Raw genomic sequence first — 23,403 nt, 5'->3', positions numbered from 1 at the left:
TCGTACAGTACAATTTTAGATATTCTTTGAATATTTCCCATTCCCTATACTGTATACTTTGCATTTTGAACTAACTGAGGATGCTGGGAATTGTCGTCCTAAACACCTGGAAGGCACCAGGTGGGGGGGGGGAGGCTGAATTAAGTGGTTCAGGGGTCCCGTTATTAAGGATCCAAGTGCTGCTGGCTATCTTATTACGGCTATCAACCTTTAAGTGAATCACACCTCTGTTTCCATGTGGAAAAACCCACTGATGGCTGTAATCTCTGCAAGCGATAGAATGCGGCCAAATGGCGCAACTTTGCAGAGGGAAGTGAAAGGCTTCTTTGGGGAAGGAAATCCTTGAGCAGGACCTTGACGCCCCTTTAACCAAGAAAGGCTTTTTTGGGGGGGTTAGGAGGGGAGCAGAGCCCTGGAGGAATATCCTCCCCTCCCCTTTAAAAATAAATCTATTTTCCCCCACTTACCTGCCTGTATTTTATCACAAATATCTGGATAACCAGCTTTATATATATATATTTCTTGTGAATGTCAACAGCCTAGGACAACCCTAGTTTGGTTTCGTTTTTATGCATTTTATGCCTACAAACAAAAACATCAAGTCTTTTTACATGTATCCTACTTTATGCTCCGGTTTGTTTGTTGGTGTTGGTGTATTTAAAATGATAACTCAATAAAAAGCATTTTTTAAAAAAATAAAAATAGTTTTTTATGCATTTGACTCAGGTCCAGGGTGGCTCAGGTCCAGGGTGCTCAGGTCCAGGGTGCTCAGGTCCAGAGGCTCAGGTCCAGGGTGACAAATGTTAGGAAGAAGGCGAAGACACGCAAACACACGCCCTGGGTAGGCAGAGAACCAGCCCCAGGGCCGGCTTTTTCCAGCCACGCGACCAGTCCCCACCCAACCCCAAAAACACGTGTCTGCCCTTGCAAGAAATCCGGTTGCTGTGCCTACACGGGGCAGCCCAGGAAGGCAAGCCCTTTCCTTTGTCCGGGGGAGGCAAGAGGCGCGGCGCTCCATGGCCTCCTGCGTACACGCGTAACGTGAGAACGGTGGGTGACGCGGATCTGGGTTGTGGGTCGACGCGTGTCAAGCCTGCCTGGCCTTTTTCTCTTTTTGGGGAGTGGGTTGCAGCTGCCTCCGCCTTCCTCCTCCTCCTTTTCCTCGCCGGCCAGCCGAGGCTCCTCCCGGGCAGGATCTGAGCTCACGGCGGCGGCGGATGCAATCGCATCCCGGGAGGAGGAGGAGGAGGAAGCCGGGTCGGGCCGGTCACATGAAGAGCCCGTGACCCGCCCGGCGCTGGAGCCGGTCCGGCCGAAGCTCCATGTCGCTTCCCGGGGCTGCTGCAAAGGAGGCGGCCAGGTCGGTGCGAGGCAGGGGGCCCAGGACGCCTGGGTCCCTCCGGGGTGGGGGTGGGGTGTTGCAAGGAAGCGGGGGCCCCACCCACCCCCGGGGGATGGAGCCAGGACGCCTGGGTTCTTCGGGAGAGAGGGGGCGGGGGGGGGGAGGAGAAAGGCTGGGAGGGAGAGCTGAGGCTGGCTCGGACGCCTGGGTCCCTCTGAGGATCGGGTCCCCGGCTCAGCATCACCGTCCCGCCCCTGGGGCTGATAAGGGGCCCCGCCGCGCCCCTTGGCTTGATGGGAAAATCTCTGCTCTCAGGATGCCCTCCCCAAATCTCTCCCCCCCCCCAGCTTGGTCAGCCAGAACCCCAGGGGGGGAGGGAGTTTAGGAAGGGATCACTCCTGATCTAGAATCAGGGGTGCTTTTTAGCACATCTCTCTTTGGGGGGGGGTGTTACAGATTATTACCCGGTTTTCCTGTCCCCCCTCGTATCATTTTTTTAACGGGAGTTGGCTGAACGCCCCTCTCCCCACCCCCCTTAAAAAAAAATTAACCCACTGTTATTACGATTATTTTATTATTATGCCTTGTGTTATGCTATTCATTGTTACGCTGCATGAACTACATTCTCAATATTGGGATCTTTGGATAAAGGGCTGTGTAGGATCAGTTGCCAACCTAGCAGTTTGAAAGCACACCAGTGCAAGTAGATCAATGGGTACCACTCTGGCAGGAAGGTAAACGGCATTTCCGTGCGCTGCTCTGGTTCGCCAGAAGCGGCTTAGTCCTGCTGGCCACATGACCCGGAAGCTGTACGCCGGCTCCCTTGGCCGATAAAGCGAGATGAGCGTCACAACCCCAGAGTCGGGCACGACTGGACCTAACGGTCAGGGATCCCTTTACCTTTATATCAATTGAACAAATAATAATAATAACTTATTTTTGTCCTGGTTGTGCAACAATAGACACATGGGCTTCTCTGAGCATGCACCAAATTCCTTATTCGGAAGGTGGTGGACTCCCCTTCCTCAAAGGTTGGACGGCCGCCTGTCAAGGGTTCTTCAGCTGCGATTCCTATATTGTGTGGGGTTGGGCTGGATGACCTTTGGGGGGGGCCCCCTCAACAACAAAGCTATGATTCTGTGCTCACCACTGAATGGTCCCAAAGAGGATCCACGAAGAGAGCTTGCTTCCATGCCCGTGGGTCGTAGGGCCCAGCAGTCTCCCCCAAGCCCCCCCAAGGACCCTCCCTGTTCCAGCACTTACCCCCCCCAACACACCTTTCCTTGAGGAACGGGCCTGTGTAGTTCAGGAGCAGAGCTCCTGCTTGGCATGCAGAGTTAACCTATGGAACTCACTCCCACATGACAGGACCAGGGGTAGCCACTGACCTGCATGGCTTTAAAATGGGGTTTGGCAAATTTGCAGAGGAGCAGAGGTCTCTTGGCCTCGGATCCATAGAATCTTAGGATTGTTGAGTTAGGGTCACCCGGAACTCGAACCGTTGTCCCTGAGATTAAGAGTCTCATGCTGTACCAATTAATCCGTTCCAGACTTTTGAAAACAGCAGTGCAGCATGAATTTTACTCTCTAACGAGACCATTGATCCATAAAACGAAAGCGATAATCAGTATACTGCACTATAAAATAAACAAGGCAGTATTGTAGATGACAGAAATTAAAATTATTATTTTTTCCTTACCTGCGCGGAAGATAGTCATCGTTTGGGGGGGGGGCTTTTATCCATTTCCACAGTCACACACAATCAATCAATCAATCAATAGCTGAACTGGGTTCCACACAGTCGCAAAAAAAACAAATTAACCAGAAAAGTCTCAAAAAACAAAAATGCAAAATAAATAGCAAAAGCGCCAGAATTAATCCGTTCCTGGGAGTCCACTTAACTTCTGATGGGTGCAGCGCCCCAGAAACAATAGCCGACAGCCACATCGGACGTCCGGTTTTTGAAAAACGGAACTTCTGGGCTTTCGGCTTTGGGCAACCAAGGTACCACTGTAATGCACATCTGGTTGGCTAATGTGATAACAAGATGCTGGACTAAGATGGGCCATTGGCAAGAAATTTCTTGCATATGTGGTGGGCATGTTCCAAGATTAAAGCCTTTTGGGATACCATATACAATGAATTGAAAAAGAGATTTAAGTATAATTTCAGCAAAAAAACCAGAGGCTTTCCTGTAGGGGTTAATTGAGGAAATCCAAATGTAAGATGTAAATCTGTTCATGTACGCAACAACGGCCGCAAGAATACTTCTGGCCCAGAAATGGAAGCAACAAGAACTCCCCACATTGGAAGATTGGCAAGTAAAGATGGTCGAACGGGGAAGATTTGGAATCGCTGTGATGATTTGTTCCAAAAGGACTGGGGCGAATTTATACTCTAGTCTAGATGGAAGAAAATTGCAAACAGTTGAATACGTTTGTAGGCTTAAGTTGAAATGTTTGGTAATGGGAAATGAAGGAGCTGGTTTACTTAGAAGTAGGCGATTGTTAAAAGATTGATTTAAGGTACAAAAGTGGATTTAGGAATGTGAAGAAATTGGTAACGAGATATGGAAGTCTGCTAGAGGGAAGGAAGGAGACGGATGCTTTATTTAAGCAATGTCTTAAGTCATGAATTATTATTTTTGTAATAAAATATGGAAAACTTAATAAAAATTATATTAAAAAATCATAATAAGATGGGCCTTTGGCCTGATCCAGCGATTGGAGCTGATGGTTACAACTGCTGCAGCTAATATCTCTCTCTCTCTCTTTCTCCCCATCCTTCCTGTTTTCTGCCCCCCTAGATAAAGCGGGGAGCTTGCTGCCCCCCCAGGCCATGTCTACAGAGAGCTCCCCTCTGCTCAGCTACCGGCTCTTCCGGGTTTCCAGCGAGGGCGAGATGCCGGGGGGCGGCCAGGAAGAGGCCCCCCTGGTGGTGGGGGTGGCGGGGTCGGCCACGGGGAGTTCCCACCATGACCCGGCCCGGCAGCTGTCGACGTTCTTCGGGGTCATCGTCCCCACGGTCCTCTCTATGTTCAGCATCGTGGTCTTCATGCGCGTGGGTGAGTCGGGCTCTGGGTTCGAGAGGCACCAAGGCGGCTGTCCTTCTCTGCACACACACACCCCTTTTATAAAGAAAACAAAACCTGACCTTGATCTGTGTCTCCACGCAGGGTTTGTCATCGGCCACGCAGGCTTCCTGCAGTCTCTCCTTATGTTGGTGGTGGCCTATGTCATCATTTCCTTGACCGTCCTGTCCGTCTGTGCCATCTCCACCAATGGAGCGGTCCAGGCAGGCGGGGCGTACTGTATCCTTTTTTGGGGGGGCCAAATCGACGCACTTTGGGTGATCTTGGATGGAGCAAGGGGGGGGGGAGAGTGGGCGAGTGGGAAAAAGCAAAAACAATTGTTTTTTTAAAAAATTATATATTTTTTACCAAGCACCAAAACACAAACAGTGAAAGCCCCCAGGCGGCTGATACGTTGGGTATAAATATTCAATAATCTATTCAATAATATCATATTCAAATCAACCATAGGGACGTGGGTGGCGCTGTGGGTTAAACCACAGAGCCTAGGACTTGCTGATCAGAAGGTCGGCGGTTCAAATCCCCATGACAGGGTGAGCTCCCGTTGCTGGGTGCCTCCTCCGGCCAAACTAGCAGTTCGAAAGCACATCAAAGTGCAAGTAGATAAATAGGTACCACTCTGGCGGGAAGGTAAACGGTGTTTCTGTGCGCTGCTCTGGTTCGCCAGAAGCGGCTTAGTCATGCTGGCCACATGACCCGGAAGCTGTACACCGGCTCCCTCGGCCAGTAAAGCGAGATGAGCGCCGCAACCCCAGAGTCGGCCACAACTGGACCTCTAATGGTCAGGGGTCCCTCTACCTTTATATACTTTTACCCTTATATACCTTAACATTCCTCCCTCCACAAGGTTTATTTAACTTTTAACATTTTAATTGCCCCAAATTGTTCAAACCTACCTAAATAATTCAATATCTTCTCAAACCAATCCTCCTCTTTCTCTCTGGCCTTAAGCCCTTTCATTCTATGTATCTTCACAGTCAGGTATTCTAAAATATTATTCAGTTTTTTCCTCCATTGGTTCACCCCTAGCTCTTCTGCATTTTCCCAATTACTCGCTATAACCTGCCTGGCTGCAATTACCATCAGTTTTACGCATTTACATTCCTCTTTTGCTTTTTCATCTGTTCACGCGGCACACAGTTGGAACTCCCTGCCACAGGAGGCGCAGCAATGGCCACCAACCTGGACGGCTTTAGGATTGGGCGAATTCATGGAGGAGGAGAGGAGCTGTTGGTGACTAGTGGCCAGGATTTCTCTATGACAGGCATAGGCAAACTCGGCCCTCCGGATGTTTTGGGACTACAATTCCCATCATCCCTGACCACTGGTCCTGTTAGCTAGGGATGATGGGAGTTGTAGTCCCAAAACATCTGGAGGGCCGAGGTTAAGGAAGCCTGGTCTACGCTCTGCCTCCACTTATCTGTGAGAACAGGATGCTGTGAGTAGATAGGCCTGATCCCGCAAGGATTTAAAAAACTGGCAAGCTTTTTCCACATTCCCAAAGGCGGTGCATGTCTCTCTGAAACTATTGGGACTACGATAAAGGTCTTGTCAGTGGTGTAGCGTGGGGGGTGCAGGGGGGGCCGGCCGCACCGGGCGCAACATCTGGGGGTTAGGGTTAGGGGGCGCAAATCCACGGGTTAGGGGGCGCAAATCCACGGGTTAGGGGGCGCAAATTACTTGCCTTGCCCCGGGCGCTGACAACCCACGCTACGCCACTGGGTCTTGTTCTTTCTGCCCCCCACCCAAACTTGCTCCAACTCTGACTATCCCAGAAAGAGGCCCTTGAATTGTGGCCCAAATTGAGTCGGCCCTCGCTAGTTCCTGCTCCATGCCTCCTGGTAATTTGAGGTAGACTTCCCTTGTACATGGAGGCTCCACAGCTATGCTCGTCCTCTGAGTTTGGGAGGGTGGCGGTTCCTCAACTTCTCCTCTTTCGAAACTTTGCCTTAACTGACAACCCTCCTCCCCCTCCCCAACCCGGCCGCTTTCAGTCATGATCAGTCGGACCCTGGGCCCCGAATTTGGCGGCAGCATCGGGCTCATGTTCTACCTGGCTAACGTCTGCGCTTGCGGCGTCTATGTCCTTGGGCTGGTGGAAGCCATTCTGGACGACTTCGGAGCAGGTGGGTGTCAAGACGAGGGAGGTGTGTTTACCGTGTTTTTCGCTCCATAAGACACACCTGACCATAAGATGTGTGTAGTTTTTAGAGGGGGAATGCAAGGGGGGGAAATTCTTTAAAGGAAGCGCTGAGCAGAGCCTGTATGCATCCCGGGCTCAGCTCAGGGCTCCCTTTCACGAGCTGTGAGAAGCATGTGTGCGGCGCTTGCAGGCTTTTCCCCAAGGAGGGATAAGCCCCCAAGAGCCGCACACACGCTCCGCGCAGCTCTTTAAAGGGAGCGCGGCTATCCCAGGCTTTTGCCCTGAAGAGGCGTCGCACGGCGAAGCTAGAACTGCAAGAGGGAGGGCTGCACAGCGTTCCTTCTCACTGTTCGGGCTTCTGGGATAGCTGCACAGCCGGCATTCACTCCGTAAGACGCACACACATTTCCCCTTACTTTTTAGGAGGGGAAAAATGCGTCTTATAGAGCGAAAAATACAGTGTTTATGTCGTGCAGTTTATATTCTGCTTGATTGGCGGGGGAAAAGAAACAACCTCAAAGCCGTTTACGAAAGAACAAAACGACGAGATTATCAGCTGAAATTCCTGCATCCCCCTTACGGATCCGCAGTTCTGTGTTTCTGTGATTCCTAACCTCCCTGCCTCCCTTCCCCAATGCCTGCAGACGGATCCGACCCTCCTGGGGCAAAGGCTCTCCCGCAAGGCTACCTGTACAGCTTCCTCTACGGCTCGGTCGTCCTCCTGGTCTGCCTCCTGGTCTGCCTGGTGGGGTCCCACATCTACTCCCGGGCAGCCTTCTTCATCTTCCTGGTGGTCAACGCTGTCCTCATCACCATCTTTGCCAGCTTCTTTGCTGTGTTGCCTCGGGAGATCGCGGTCTCCCGGGATGGGAACCACAGCTTCAACGCCTCCTTCACCGGGTTCAACGTCTCCACGCTCAGGGACAACATGTATGGTAAGGCTGCGGCGTTTGCAGAACGACCGAGGGAGGGAGGAGGCCCAGAGCAGAACTTCGCCTACCGGGCGAATGTACAGAGAGCTAAAAGCGAAACGGAAACAAACAGAAACTCCTGCAAACTTTCTGAGCAACTGGGCAGGCGGAATGCCTTCCACAGATGCCAAAAGGAGAATAATAATAATAATAATAATAATAATAATGTATTATTTATACCCCTTCCATCTGGCTGGGCCACTCTGGGCGGCTTCCAACAAAAGATTAAAAATACATTAAAACATCAGTCATTAAAAGCTTCCCTAAGCAGGGCTGTCTTCTAAAAGTCAGATAGTTGTTTATTTCCTTGACATCTGATGGGAGGGCGTTCCACAGGGAGGGCCACCACCAAGAAGGCCCTCTGTAACCTCACATCTTGCAGGGAGGGAACCGCCAGAAGGCCCTCGGAGCTGGACCTCAGTGTCCGGGCTGAATGATGGGGGTGGAGACGCTTCTTCAGGTATACTGGGCCTTTGAGGCCGTTTAGGGCTTGAAAGGTCAGCACCAACACTTTGAATTGTGCTTGGAAACGTCCTGGGAGCCAATGTAGGTCTTTCAAGACTGGTGTTATGTGGTCTCGGCGGCTGCTCCCAGTCCCCAGTCTAGCTGCCGCATTCTAGATTAATTGCAGTTTCCGGGTCACCTTCAAAGGTAGCCCCACGTAGAGCGCATGGCAGTAGTCCAAGCGGGAGATAACCAGAGCATGCGCCACTCTGGCCAGACAGTCTGCATGCAGGTAGGAAAGGAATGCAGCGAAGGTGCCAGCCTGATATCAATGGGCACACTAAATGCCCAGGTTCTTGCAGATGCGGTGAGGGCATTGTGTGGCACAATGTGAAAGTGCCAGTCTCACTGATTGAAGCAGTTGTGCGGGCGCATGCATTGTGTGTGTGTGTCTTCTACGAACACGGTTCTCTCCCTCCGCAGCCATGTACTCTCGCGATTACACCACCAACAACATCATGTCCTTCGCCACCGTCTTCGCCGTCATGTTCAACGGCTGCACGGGCATCATGGCCGGGTCCAACATGTCAGGTGAGGTTTTCGGAGGGTGGGCCGGGGTGAGGGGGGCAGCAGGAGGTGGGTTTCGGGGGCGCATGCCCTCCTTTCTCGTGGCCGGGCGCTTGGGACCCTGCGCCCATTTTGCAGGGAGAGTCTTTTTTTAAAAAGTAGTTTTGTTAATTTCCAATATATGACAAAAATGAGATGGGTGGGGAATGCAAAACCAAAATCCCAATTTGCCTTAAACCAGCAGCTGTTCCCACCTCTCTTTTTTTAAAAAATAGGGGAACTCAAAAACGCCAGCAGCTCCATCCCGAAAGGGACCATCATTGCCGTGGTCTACACTTTTGTCATCTATTTCCTTCTCTTCTTCATGACCAGCTTCACCTGCGAGAGGTGGGTGGTAGTTCATTTGCAAACCGGCTTCGGTGGGTTTCAACGATCGAGCGGCATATGGGCTTTACGAAATGAAATAAAGCAAATAAATATCTTGCTGGGGGCAGGCCCCACTAATACCCCTTTACCCTTCCCCAACAAATCCCCCCTCCCTTTACACCTCACTGACCCCCTCCCCTATCTCCCACACAGCTCACCCAAGCCCCTCTCTCCCTTCCCCAAGCCCCACCCCTTTTTCAGGAGTGGGAGGGGCTTCACAGCGGCTGTGTGAAGCCCCCCCCATTAAGCAGCTCGCTTGGGCCTGCCTGGTGTTCCTCGCACTGCAGTTGGCATGGCCTCTTGCCAACTGCAGAGCGTGACGACACACTTCATTTCTATATATATATATATATATATATATAGGAAGAAATTCCTGGCCCGACTGCACTGCCGGCCAATTAGGTTTCAAAGTGCTGGTTTTGACCTATAAAGCCTTAAATGTCTCAGGGCCACAATATCTCAAGGGCCGCCTCTCCCCATATGAACTGACCCCGGACCCTGAAATCATCTTCTGAGGCCCTCCTTCCTTCCCCCCCCCCCGAGAGGTCCAGGGGGGTGGCAACAAAAGAAGGGGCCTTTTCTGCAGTGGCTCCCCGTTTGTGGAATGCTCTCCCCGGGGAGGTTTTGCTGGCAGCTTCATTATATATCTTTAGGCGCCCTTCAACCATGACTTTTTAAGTGTGTTTGTGGGAGGGCGGGATATCGTTGTGTTTGTGTTTTATTGTGAATTTTGCATCCTCATTTTGTATTTTTATGTTGTGAGCTGCACTGTGATCTTCAGGTGAAGGGTGCTATACAAATTTAATAAATAAGAATTATTAATAAATAATTGGTTTAAAACCAACCATTTAAAACATTTTTTTAAATTAAATCAGCGATAAGCTGAACACCAGATTGAAACTTCTAGGTTGGCTTCCCTGAAGAGAAATGTTTTTAGCATGCGCCGAAAATAGAATTCAGTGAAGGCGCTTGCCTGGTGTCAATTGGCAGGGAGTTCCAAAGTCTAGGTGAAAGTTTGATTTCTTACAAAGGCGGAATGGGCATTGTGTGGCACTTGCAACGGTGCCAGTTCTCCTCTTGTGTTCTTACCTACCCCGCAGGGCTCTGCTGAAGGGGGACTATGGCTTCTTCCGGGCTATCAATGTATGGCCCCCCTTTGTGTTGATCGGCATCTACTCTGCGTCGCTCTCGGCATCGATGAGCAACCTCATCGGCGCCTCGCGGATCCTCCACGCCCTGGCAAAGGACGACCTGTTCGGTGAGTCCTTCCCCTCCAGAAAAATCCCTTTACATGAGGGCAGGGGGAACCCATAGCTCTCCGGGTGCCGCTGCGCTACAACTCCCACCGGGCGCTACAGCTCCCACCGTCGTCCCTGCCCGTTGGCCGTGGTGGCTGAGGGGAATTGGGAGTCCAGAAATATATGGAAAGGATCCACAGGCATTCCCTGCCTCGTCTCCCCAAGCCCGCTTTCCATCTCGGAAGATCCCATTGTTGCCTTTTCACGGCAGGAATCGTCCTGGCTCCGGCGAAGATTGTTTCCAAAGGGGGCAACCCGTGGGTGGCCGTCCTCTACACCTGGGCGCTCGTGCAGGTATGTTCTCCTCTTCTCTTCCTTCCCCTTTTACCTTGTGCCGCTCAGGGGAACCCCAGAGCTGCTCTGTCCCGGCCAACATTGGAAATGAGAAAACAGGAAGGGCATAGATCATGGGTAGGCAAACTAAGGCCTGGGGGCCGGATATGGCCCCATCGCCTTCTCAATCCGGCCCACAGATAGTCTGGGAATCAGTGTGTTTTTACATGAGTCGAATGTGTGCTTTTATTTAAAATGCATCTCTGGGTTATTTGTGGGGCCTGCCTGGTGTTTTGACATGAGTCGAATGTGTGCTTTTATTTAAAATGCATCTCTGGCTTATTTGTGGGGCATAGGAATCCGTTCATTTTTAATTTTTTTCCAAAATATAGTCTGGCCCCCCACAAGGTCTGAGGGACAGTGGACTAGCCCCCTGCTGAAAAGGTTTGCTCACCCCTGGCATAGACGCTGAAGGGCAAGACAGGGGAGCAGCGGTCCTAGCTGCAGTTTCATAGATTCATAGAATCTATCTAGGAGGGACTTTGGCAGTCGCTGAGTCCAGCCCACTTGCAATGCAGGAATCTGCAGCTATTCAGTTATAGAGTGAGGTGGCCAGGAGCATTTGAGCAAGCGATTTAAAATATATAAACTAGCCTGGAGCCTTCCAGGTGCTGTGGACTACAGTTCCCATCAGCTGCTGTTGGGAGTTGCAGTCCAAAGCAACTGGATATCAATAATAATATAATAATAATTGATTATTTATACCTCGCCCATCTGGCTGGGTTTCCCCAGCCGCTCTGGGCGGCTCCCACCAGAATACAGTGGTACCTCGGGTTACATACGCTTCAGGTTACAGACTCCGCTAACACCAGAAATAGTGCTTCAGGTTAAGAACTTTGCTTCCGGATGAGAACAGAAATCGTGCTCCGGTGGCGCAGTGGCAGCGGGACGCCCCATTAGCTAAAGTGGTGCTTCAGGTTAAGAACAGTTTCAGGTTAAGTACGGACCTCTGGAACGAATTAAGTACTTAACCCGAGGTGCCACTGTATTATAAAAACATGATAAAACATCAAACGTGAAAAACTTCCTTAAACATGGGTGGCTCCAGGTTAGAGACTGGTATGATAGGATCATTTTTATCCTGCCTTTTGCCGGCTCACAGTTGTGAGAGCGTAAGAGACCTGCGGGTACAGGGCGGTATACAAAATTAATAAATAATAATAATAATAATAATAATAATAATAATAATAATAATACTAATAGCAGCATTCTGGATCAGGCCAGTGGCCCACCTAGTCCAGGGTCCTTTCCAGTGGGAAAGCCGTGAGCGGGACTCACAGCAAACGATAAAAGAATAAATTGGTCCCGAGGACCCAGTGAACCCCAATGCCGGGAAGGGGGCACAGGCAGCGCCCAAGCCAGGACAGGGTTTCCCTGCCCCATAGCTGGAGCCCCCTCGATTCCTCTGCTGCCTTGACTCTTTTTTCCGCTCGGTGTCTCTCCCAGCTGGTCCTCTTCGTCGGGAAGCTGAACACCATCGCCAGCATCGTCACCGTCTTCTACCTCGTGGCCTATGCCGCCGTGGACCTGGCCTGCTTGGCGCTGGAGTGGGCCTCTGCCCCCAATTTCCGGTGGGTGTGGTGTCCTGGGAGGGGGTGGAGCCAGGCTGCTTTGGGGAGAGGGGAAGTCCTGTTTCTGCCAGAGGGACGCACTGCCTTTTTTGGGGGGGGAGGGATATTCCGGTGGTGGGAGGGGCCAGAGGGCAGGGCAATGGGTGTGGGTTTTAACCTTTATAACAGACACGCTTGCGCACTCTTCCCTGTTCAAACAAGCAAGAGGCATTATTGGTGTTCAAGGCCAAGTGTGCAAAGTAGGAGCAGAGAGGGGTGTGGCCTGGATGTTGAGGGTGTGGCTGAGAAAGGGGTGTGGCCTTGTCTGAAAGGGGTGTGGTTGAGGGAGGGGTGTGGCCAGAGCAGAGAGGGGTGTGGTCTAGATGTTGAGGGTGTGGCCGAGGAAGAGGCATGGCCTAGGTGGATAGGGGTGTGGCCTTGTCTGAAAGGGGTGTGGTTGAGGGAGGGGTGTGGCCTGGATGTTGAGGGTGTGGCTGAGGAAGGAGCATGGTCTAGGTGGAGAAGGTGTGGCTCAGAAAGGGGTGTGGCCTGTGCTGAAAGGGGTGTGGTTGAGGGAGGGAGTGGCCTGTGTGGAGAGGGGTGTGGCCTGGGTGTTGTGGGTGTGGCTGAGGGAGGGGTGTGGCCTAGGTGGAGATGGGTGTAACCTAGGTGGAGAAGATGTGGCTGAGAAAGGGGTGTGGCCTGTGCTGAAAGGGGTGTGGCTGAGGGAGAGGAGCAGCCTAGGTAGAGAGGGTGTGGCCAGAGCAGAGAGGGGTGTGGCCTGGGCGTTGAGGGCGTGCTGTGGAAGGGGCGTGGCCTAAGGGGAGATGGGTGTGGCCTAGGTGGAGAAGATGTGGCTGAGAAAGGGGTGTGGTTGAGGGAGAGGAGTGGCCTATGTGGAGAGGGTGTGGCCAAGGAAGGGGTGTGGCTAGGGTAAAGAGGATATCACCGAGGGCCAGATGGGGAGATGTGGGGGGCCACATTTGAGGGTCCCCATCCTCGGTGCCAGACTCTGTACTGAGCGCACCCCCTGTCTGCCTCCCCGCTCTTTTTCTTCCTCCCTCCCCCAGCCCCACCTTCCAGGTGTTTTCGTGGCACACCTGCCTCCTGGGCATCGTCTCCTGCCTGGTGATGATGTTCCTGATCAGTGCGGCCGGCGCCTCTGGCAGCCTGGGCCTCATGCTGTTGCTTCTGGGCTTCATCCACCTGCGCTCCGCGGCGTCCTCCTGGGGCTACATCAGCCAGGCCCTCATCTTCCACCAGGTAGCCTCCTTACACCTGCATCATGGACCTTCTATATGTGGAGCAACTGCTCTGCCCAATAGCCAGTGGTGGTGTTGCATAGTGGTTAGAGCTTCAGACTAGGATCTGGGAGAGACGAGGGTTCAAATCCCCCCCCTAAAAATTCAGCTAATAAATAAATTCGGGGGCAGAGGGAGCTGCCTTGCACTGAATCAGAACATTGGCCCACCTCCTTCAATGCTGTCTGCACAGACTGGCAGCAGCGGCTCTGTGGGTTTTGGACACTGGCCTTTCCTGATCCTCACTTGGCGATGCTGAGGGTTGAACCTGAAACCTTCTGGAGGGAGCAGTGGCAAGTGGCCACATTCGCCCTTAAAGCACTAAGGCACCGATTTAAACTGTCATGGCTTCCCCCAAAGGATTATGGGAGCTGTGGCTTGATAGAGGCGCTGAGATTTCTCCTCACAGAGAACACTATGGTGCCCCCTGGAACAGTCATGGCTTCCCCCAAAGGATTCTGGGAGCTGTGGCTTGTTACAGGTGCTGAGATTTCTGAGGAGACCCTTTTATTCCCCTCACACAGAGCACTATGATATCCCTTTGAACAGTCATGGCTTCCCCTAAAGGAAGAGACCCCTAGTCCCATCACAGAGCTCACTGTGATACCACTTTCAATGGTCATGGCGTCCCACAAAGTATTCTGGGAGCTGTACTTTGTTAAAGATGCTGAACGTTGTGAGGAGACCCGCTATTCCCCTCACAAAAGCGCACCACAGTATACCACTTTAAACAGTCATGGCTTCCCCCAAAGGATTCTGGGAGCTGAAGTTTGTGAACGGAGCCGAGAGTTGTGAGGAGACCCCCTTATTCCCCTCACAGAGAGCACTATGGTGCCCCTTTGAACAGTCATGGCTTCCCCCAAAGGATTCTGGGAGCTGTGGCTTGTTCAGAGTGCTGAGATTCCTGAGAAGAGACCCCTATTTCCCTCACAGAAAGCACTATAATACCACCTTGAACTATCATGGCTTCCCCTAAAGGAAGAGACCCCTAGTCCCATCACAGAGCTCACTGTGATACCAATTTCAATGGTCATGGCGTCCCACAAAGTATTCTGGGAGCTGTACTTTTTAAAGAGGCTGACAGAAGTGTACTACAGTATACCACTTTGAACAGTCATGGCTTCCCCCAAAGGATTCTGGGAGCTGAAGTTTGTGAAGGGAGCCGAGAGTCGTGAGGAGACCCCTTTATTCCCCTCACAGAGCACACTATCATACTAATTTGAACAGTCATGGCTTCCCCCAAAGGATTCTGGGAGCTGTGGCTTGTTCAGGGTGCTGAGATTTCTGAGGAGACCCCTTTATTCCCCTCACACAAAGCACTATATAGTGCTGTTTTTCTAGAAAAAAAGAGGTGCTGGAACTCGCCAAGAACACCTCCCTTGTTCTCTCAAGGATGGCAATGGCGCCTACATGAGAGGTGCCAGAACTGATTTCCGGCAAGTTCCGTGTGAAAAAGAAGCCCTGGATACATCTAGGCAGTCATGGCATCCCCCAAAGGATTCTGGGAGCTGTGGCTTCTTCAGAGTGCTGAGATTTCTGAGGAGACCCCTATTCCCCTCACAGAAAGCACTATGATGCTTCTTTGAACAGTCATGGCTTCCCCTAAAGGACGAGACCCCTAGTCCCATCACAGAGCTCACTGTGATACCACTTTCAATGGTCATGGCGTCCCACAAAGTATTCTGGGAGCTGTACTTTGTTAAAGATGCTGAACGTTGTGAGGAGACCTGCTATTCCCCTCACAGAGAGCACTATGGTGCCCCTTTGAACAACCATGGCTTCCCCCAAAGGATTCTGGGAGCTGTGGCTTGTTACAGGCGCTGAGATTTCTGAGGAGACCCCTATTCTCACAGAGAACACTATGGTGCCCCTTTGAAGAACCATGGCTTCCCCCAAAGGATTCTGGGAGCGCTGAGGGTTGAGACCCCCCATTATTCCCCTCGCAGAACTACAATTCCCTGGGGGAGACAGATTGGTGGTTAAACTGCTCTGTTGGGAGCTTCAGCTGGGAAGGGCGGGATATGAAATGTTATTATTATTATTATTTTTTAATTATCATCAGGGAGCTGTCCTCCACAACTTGAGGGCTATCCCTCCACCATCTCACTTTTCCCCTTTCTACCGAAACAGGTCCGGAAGTATCTGCTCCTCCTGGACATACGGAAGGACCACGTCAAATTCTGGCGGCCCCAGATCCTCCTTATGGTGGCCAACCCCCGGGGCAGCTCCCAACTCATGAAGTTCATCAACCACCTCAAGAAAGGGGGCCTCTTTGTCCTGGGGCATGTGGAGATTGGGGACCTGGGTAAGAGGGACACCCGGGGCGGAAGCGGAGGGCAAGGGGGCAGGCGTCCAGACCGCTTCTCAAACCAACGGCAAGGAAAAGATGGTCCTACTCTCGCTCAGCGCTGCGGTTCTGTGAATCCGGCCCCCAGTTGCCCTGCAGGCAGACAGCCTCAGTGAAGGAGCTGTGGCACGCTAGGCATTGCAGAATTATAATAATAATATTAAAAAACACAATGAAACATCAGACATTAAAAAATTCCCTAAACGGGGCTGCCTTCAGATGTCTAATAAAAGTCAAATAGCTATTTATTTCCTTGATATCTGGTGGGAAGGTGTTCCACAGGATGGGAGCCACCACCGAGAAGACCCTCTGCTTGGTTCCCTGTAACTTCACTTCTCGCAGGGAGGGAACCGCCAGAAGGCCCTCGGAGCTGGACCTCAGTGTCTGGGCAGAACGATGGGGGTGGAGACGCTCCTTCAGGTATACTGGACCGAGGCCGTTTAGGGCTTGAAAGGTCAGCACCAACACTTTGAATTGTGCCTGGAAACATACTGGGAGCCAATGGAGGCCTTTCAGGACTAGTGTTATGTGGTCCCCATCCCCGGTCTGGCTGCCGCATTCTGGATTAGTTGTAATTTCTGGGTCACCTTCAAAGGTAGCCCCACGTAGAGCGCATGGCAGTAGTCCAAGCAGGAGATAACCAGAGCATGCACCACTCTGGCCAGACAGACAGCGGGCAGGGACGGTCTCATCCTGCGTACCAGATGGAGCTGATAAACAGCTGCCCTGGACACAGAACTGACCTGCGCCTCCATGGACATCTGTGAGTCCAAAATGACTCCCAGGCTGCACACCTGGTCCTTCAGAGATGCCTTGCTGCTTCTAACCGGCTCCATTCTCTGCTCTTCCGTCCCCCTCCTGTTGGTAACTTCCTGCCTGCCTTTTGTGGTTTTCCCTCTGCAGACACGATGCCCTCTGACCCCATCCAAGCCCACTACAATTTCTGGCTGAGCCTGGTGGACAAGCTGAGCATCAAGGCCTTTGTGGACCTCACCCTCTCGCCTTCGGTCCGCCAAGGAACACAGCACCTCCTCCGGATCACCGGCTTGGGTGAGGAAGGGAGGGGGCAGAGAGAGAGAGAGAGAAGCCCCAGGATGACCTGGGTCTCTATTCCAGAATAAAACATCAAACATTAAAACCAGAATAAAACATCAAACATTAAAAACTTCCCTAAACAGGGCTGCCTTCAGATGTCCTCTAAAAGTCAGGTAGCTGTTTATTTCCTGGAAATCTGATGAGAGGGCAGGTGCCACCACCGAGAAGGCCCTCTGCCTGGTTCCCTGCAACCTCGCTTCTCGCAGGGAGGGAACCGCCAGAAGACCCTCGGAGCTGGACCTCTGGGCAGAACGATGGGGGTGGAGATGCGCCTTTATTTATTTATCTGATTTAGAGCATTTGTAGCTCACACTTCAGCCAAAAAAGGCCTTCCAGAGCAGTCTTTGTCCTCCCGGACAAAGTGGTGTCCTTACAGTCCCAAGAGCTATGGGTATTGTGTTGGCCTCACCCTGTCCCAGTCCAGCACTCTTAACAGCTACATCCCACTGGATCTCTGTTGTTGGGTATGGCAGATGCTGAGCTCAGCTCCTGCTTGCAGTCTCCCCAGAAGAGTCATCTGTTTGGACACCCTGAGAAGAGGAGGGTGGGCTGGATAGGACCCCTTTGAGCTGATCCAGCAGCCGCACTCTTCTTAGCTTCTCAACCCCCTTCTACTTACTTCAAACCAGCATTGTTATTGTTAATACTTTATTTATCACCAGCAAGTCCCAGGGTGGGTTACAACGATTTAAAATTCAGAATTAAAAATAGTTTTTTTAAAAAACCCATTAAGCTGCATGAATCCTTTCAATCCCAGCTGGTTCAAATAGGAACTTCCAACTTCTCGGAACTGGTGCCCACGCTTGCACTTTTCCTTCTCCCCCCGCATCCCTTTTTCCTTACGTGTTATGTCTTTTTAGGACGGGTTGACTACTGACCTATGTAAGTCACGGTGGCTGTGCTCCTCCACCTCTACAGTCAGAGGCAGCGATGGTTCTGAATACCAGCTGCTGGAAACTTCAGGAAGGGAGAAAGCACTCTCGTGCTTGTATCCAGCTTGCGGGTTTCCCATAATGCACAGCTGGCTGTCCACTCTGACAGCAGGAAGCTGGACCAGGTGGGCCATTGGCTTGACCCAACCGGCTCTCCTTATATTTTCATATTGGGGAGAATTCCCAATGCCCCCAGAAGGAGAGGGAGAAGACTCCCTAGTCCCGTACAAGGAGCTGTGTACTTAGAGGCACCCCAAAATATATCCTTCAATCTCTTATCTTTCGATACGATAATCTTTATTGTCATTGTCCCATACAGAACAACGAAATTGAAAAAAATTACACCAGACATTCAAAAACCAACAAGCCTGCTATCCCAGCCTGGTTAGCCCCCTAAAAACTCTGATACCCCCTAATTGAATACAATATACTCCCATAGAGACGTACCTTACACTGCGTTTAAAACCAAAATTGCATTTGGGTAGAAACTGTTTCTCAGGCGGCTACTCCTAGTCTTTATAACCCTGTACCTTCTTCCAGAAGGCAGGAGCTGAAAGAGATCATTTCCGGGGTGCGCACTATCCTGCGCTATCTCTGCAGCTTTCTTATGGCACCTGGAAGCATAGATTTCATCCAAGGTGGGAAGAGGGCACCCAGTTATTCTCTCCGCAGTCTTGACAACCCTGGACAGCATTGCTTTTCCCCTGACCGTGCAGCTCCCAAACCACACACACAGACCATAAGTTAACACACTCTCAACAGTACAGTGGTAAAATGCCATCAACAGGTCCTTTGAGAGATTTTTTTTCCGGAGGATTCTCAGAAAATATAACCTCTGCTCTGCTCCATCTTTGAACCTGGCGAGGTGTCTGTCTCCCAAGCCCACCAAATTGACCTCAACTTTGCTTGCGTGTGTGTGCCTTTCCCTCCCCAGGGGGGATGAAACCCAACACCCTGGTCCTCGGCTTCTACGACGACTGCGTCCCGGAGGATTACTTCCTGCAAGACCCAGCCTTCAGCCAAGCGCGGGAGAACGACGAGTTTGGCGTGGACCTGCCGGCCCTCCAGGCCCACTTCCCGCCGGTGAGGGAGGCGGAGAGCCAGCGGGCCTTGAGACCCTCTGAGTACGTGGCCATCATCTCCGACGCGGTGAAGATGCACAAGAACGTCTGCCTGGCACGCTACTTCCACCTGCTGGAGAAGGACCTGCCGCCCTCGTCTTCGTCGACCTCTTCCAAGCGGCGCTTCGAGGGCCGCTACATCGACGTGTGGCCCCTCAACCTCCTGCGCCCCAACTCGCCCACCTATGTGGACATCTGCAGCCTCTTCCTCCTGCAGATGGCTTGCATCCTCACCATGGTCAGCTCTTGGAAGGCCGCGAGGCTCCGCATCTTCCTCTGTGTGGAGTCGGGAGACGTGGGCTGGGTCAGCAAGGAGGAGAAGCTGAGGGAGCTCTTGACCAAGCTGAGGATCAAGGCCACCATCAAGATCGTCACGTGGGACCAGGTGGTGGCCCTCCACGGCCACCCCCAGCATGCCACGGGGCCCCGGGGGGACCCCGAGAGGCCGGACCCTCCCTCCGGGGCCGGAGGCTGCCCCGAGAAACCGTCGAGAGAGACCTACCTGAACGCCGCCACCTTCCAGGTGACCGACGAGTATTTGGCCTCCGTCAACGACCTGCTCTTGAAGCAAGGGGGACAGACGGCCGTGCGATTCCTCTACCTCCCGCGCCCCCCGGCCGACACCTCACAGTACGAGCGCTACCTGGAGCAGCTGGCGATCCTGACCACAGACCTGGGGCCCACTCTGCTCATCCACGGCCTGACGCCCGTCACCTGTACGGAGCTCTGAGGAGGACCTGGGGTTTGGCGGGGGCAGAGGGGTGGAAAATCTAGGTGGTTTTCTTTCTGTTTCTGGTTTGTTTTTTTTTACAAAAGAAATAAGGTGCCTTGTCTCTCGAGTGAAGTGAGTGGTGAGAAAATTTGCCCTGGTGGTTTTGGAGAGGTGGCTTTGGAAAAGGGCAGAGAGGACTTTGCAAGTTCCGGGTGGATTTTGGGAGTCTTGAGTGAAGGTCCAGCAAGCCTGAAGGGGGCGGAGAGAGAGGTTGGGCGGGGGCTGCTTCTTTTTATGTTTTTAAGGAGAATGTTCTTAAGGAGACGGTTCGGGAATGCCTTCATAGCCGCGACATGTAGCAGAGGCCTTGGACCATCAGAATCTGTTAGACAGGGCAGTTCTTGCACGTATATATTTCCCTTGCAACCTGTCCTTTGCAAGCTGCTCCATCAGGATTCATATGAGACGCACAGACCGGTTTGCCAGGCACATCGATGCTCTTCCGCCTGCCATGGATTCTTCTCCCGCACAGACACCTCCTCAGGGAAAACGAAGGCAGTGCCCCAACACTAGCAATAGGGTGGCCTTTTTGCTGCTAGGCTCTAAGATTTGCTCCTTCAGGCAACGCCCCTGCAGCCTTACTCCTGAAATTAGAAACAGTGGATTGGGCCCCCAGTCCACTTGTTCAGCACATGCTACCTTGACTCTAGGGCCACATTCGCACCATTTAAACCGCGGTGATATCACTTTAAACAGGTATGGCTTCCCCGGAAGAATCCTGGGATCTGCGGTTTGTTAAGGGGGCTTACAGTCGTTGGAAACCCCCTGTTACACACACACACACACACACAAACAAACAAACTTCAGTTTTAACAATCAGCCCCTCTTCCCAGGGAACTCTGGGAGTTGTAGCCCTGGGAGAGGAGGATCAACAACTCTCAGTACCCTTTAAAAAAAACTACAGCTCCCAGAGTTCTTCGGGGGAACCCATGACTGTTTAAAGTGGGGGTTTTTTAGCGCTTTTAGCTGCCCGGTGCGAATGTGGCCCGAGACACCTTTCCAACTTCCACAAGGCATCTTTTGAACGTGTGGGTATGTATGTGTGTTAAGGGGTCTCTTTGGACACTGGGTCAGCCCTGCGACCCAGACTACTGGCAGGGTGGTCCCCTGCCATCGTTTTAGAGGCCATGTCCCTTTCAGGACGAAGGTGAAACTTCTTCCTTACACATGAATCTAGACCCTGAGGACGCTTCCTTCCTTCCACTCCCTTTGATAGCTGCCATATTGCTTTTTTTGCCCTCCCCGTTTTAAAAGTCATTCCTCACCTTCCCCAACCTGGCTCCCTCCCCCCAAAATATTTTGGAATATATCTCCAGCCAGGAGCTGTAATCCAAAATTTCCGGAGGATGATGTAAGTTAGAAAAGGCTTTCGACTGTGTTGAGTGGAAGACGAGCTTCGTTCATTACATTCCCCAGTCCGGGGGGGGGGGGGTCCGTCTCCCCCATCCCTGCCATTAACCCAGCTAACCATAGAGAACAGGCTATTTTTAAAGCGAGTTGTTCCTAAATCAGGACTCCCCAAATGTTTCCTAACACCCTCGTTGCCCCAAAGGTGCTTCTACTAATTGTTTACTGGCCGACTTAAATGTTTTATTTTTTTGTGCCTCTTTAGCTGGACAGCCACTGGGGTGGGGTTGTTTGTGGTCCCCCTTTTGGGGGCTAAATATGTGTTTTTGGGTACTAACACTAACAGGGCTTGAGGGGGGAGAGGAGAAGTGGGGTGATTTCTACTTTTTAGTGACCGCTGCAATAAAAGTGAAAGTGCAAGAACAGATGGCGCGTTGTTGTGTCTGGGGTTTTTTTGGGGGGTTGAGGTCTTTGGGAACGCCTCTTCTCCAAACTGGGTCTGAACTGAGACTTTGGGGTCGCAACAGACGGGTTTGATGCTGTCGACCCAGAGTGTGGCAGCTGTGAAAAATGCAAATTCCATGCTAGGGGTTGCTAGGAAGAAAGGGAGTGAAAATAAATCTGCCGATACCATAGTGCCATTATAGAAATCTGGTGTGTGGCTGGTGTGTGCACTTCTGGTGACCTCACCTCAAAAAGGATATTGTAGGGTTGGGAAAAGTTCAGAAAAGGACCACCAGAATTGAAATATACTCTGGGAGCTTTGGCTTCTTGAGGGGGCTAAGGACTGTGTGGAGGAGCCCGCCCCCCACTTTTCCACCCCAGAGCTACGATTCCCAGAGTGGTTTAATAGTCAATCCCTCTTCCCAGGTGAAATATACTCGGAGCTGAGAGTGGATTTCATGCTCTTTATTCAGCTCACAGTGGTGAGGAGGAATGGAAGTTCCCCCAGAATGTCTGCTTTATATACATTATTTACACAATGGCCCCCACGTGATTGGCTAATTCTGGGGTTCACCTGTAGGCCAATCAAGTTGCGGATTCACTTCCACCTGGAGCTGGATTGGGTGGCTCCTGCGGACCAATCAGACTGCTACATTCTGAATCCTATTGTTCTAGGACCAATCAGACTGCTGCATTCTGGATCCTATTCAACTCAGTACATAACAAGAATGATCAAAAGGCTGGAGCAGCTCCTCTATGAAGAAAGATTGCAGTGTTTGGGCTTTTCTGTTTAGAGAAAAGGCAAGGAAGAGGTAGCATTATAGAAATTTATGAAATCATGCATGACATGTAGAAAAAGGGGACAGAGAAACGTTTTCCACCCTCGGATCCTTTTCCCTACTTTTTTTCCACTTCCATGCCAACCTCCATTATAAAAATAACATGGATCAAACCTGGCCCCGTCCCTTCTCAAACAGTATTTCAGGATTCCTATTATCACGGAGTCGTAGTTGGAAGGGAACCCCAGGGGTCATCTAGTCCAACCCCCGATAGTTTTTTCAAAATGCAATATATTATACAAACAGGATAGAGAATCTTATATTTAACGTGTAATCAAATGACTTTATTAATTAGATCTACGCTGCATTTTCCCCCTTAATTTATTTGAGATGGACTTACCTTTATAATACAAGGATAAGGGATTTGCAGGGCAGTATTATTATTTTTTAAATTGTTTTTTCCACGAAATAAATCAAGAGCTGAATCAGAGATATGAGGACTTCTCTTTTAGTTGCCACCTTTTTTGTTTTTGTTGCTGTTTGGATATAATGTCTCGGATATAATAAAATCTTGGGTTCCTCCGTTGCTTCCCTAAAGAGAACGAGGAAGCCAATGGGTTCCCGCCATTTATCACTTGAATGTCGCCTCTACACTTTTCCTATCTCGTGGGTGCAACGCACAGAGGTGCGTTTCATCATAGAGATGCCAACGCCTAGAGCGGCACGCACCCACCCACCCACCCAGAGCAACCGGGCCAATGGCAGCTTACCGCTTAACCCCTATGGCCATATTGGTTTCGGAATTTTAAGCTTTTTTATAGGAATGGTGGTATTAAAATTTAAATATCATTTCCACCGCCCCCTTTCCTTTGGGGGAGATAGCCGGAAGTTTATGCTTACCTCACTTCCGGATGCCCGCCATATTACTGCGGAAGAGCGGCCGGAATGTCCCCTTAACCTTACCTAAGATGGCCGCCACGCCTTCGAAGTTGGGCAGATTTCCGGAAGCGGATGTTCCGCTGCGTCGTCACCCTTTGCCCGCTTCCACGCCTTATCATAGAGTGCATCAATTACTTTCTGTTGGTCGTACATACGGGAAG

The 23,403-nt window shown here is 51.4% G+C and overlaps 1 protein-coding gene and 1 long non-coding RNA gene across 3 annotated transcripts; one reads left to right on the top strand and one right to left on the bottom strand.

The window, feature by feature from the left end:
• The first annotated feature begins 919 nt into the window (after positions 1-919).
• SLC12A9 (solute carrier family 12 member 9) lies at positions 920-19,766 on the top strand. 2 transcript variants are annotated; one of them, XM_081886763.1, is made up of 14 exons: positions 920-1,050; positions 4,149-4,406; positions 4,518-4,652; positions 6,428-6,559; positions 7,221-7,511; positions 8,475-8,582; positions 8,834-8,945; positions 10,085-10,242; positions 10,494-10,576; positions 12,062-12,186; positions 13,236-13,428; positions 15,597-15,771; positions 16,717-16,863; positions 18,775-19,766. In XM_081886763.1, the coding sequence occupies exons 2-14, from the start codon at positions 4,181-4,183 to the stop codon at positions 19,689-19,691; spliced, it is 2,802 nt and encodes a 933-aa protein (XP_081742889.1). In that variant the 5' UTR covers positions 920-1,050; positions 4,149-4,180; the 3' UTR covers positions 19,692-19,766. The 2 variants fall into 2 exon arrangements, with proteins under 2 accessions (XP_081742889.1, XP_081742888.1); XM_081886762.1 differs by lacking the exon at positions 920-1,050 and adding an exon at positions 1,104-1,360.
• On the bottom strand, positions 8,827-10,101 carry LOC309355955. Its single transcript, XR_014162666.1, has 2 exons — positions 10,012-10,101; positions 8,827-9,007 (listed from the first exon to the last, which is right to left on the bottom strand). It is a non-coding gene; the product is annotated as an uncharacterized lncRNA (long non-coding RNA).
• Positions 19,767-23,403: the final 3,637 nt, after the last annotated feature.

Source organism: Podarcis melisellensis, assembly GCF_964234715.1.
Source record: "Podarcis melisellensis genome assembly, chromosome: 13".
In the NCBI taxonomy this organism is placed as follows: domain Eukaryota; kingdom Metazoa; phylum Chordata; class Lepidosauria; order Squamata; family Lacertidae; genus Podarcis; species Podarcis melisellensis.
Note: the sequence above shows the minus strand (reverse complement) of the source record. Positions and strands in the feature narration are given on the sequence as shown.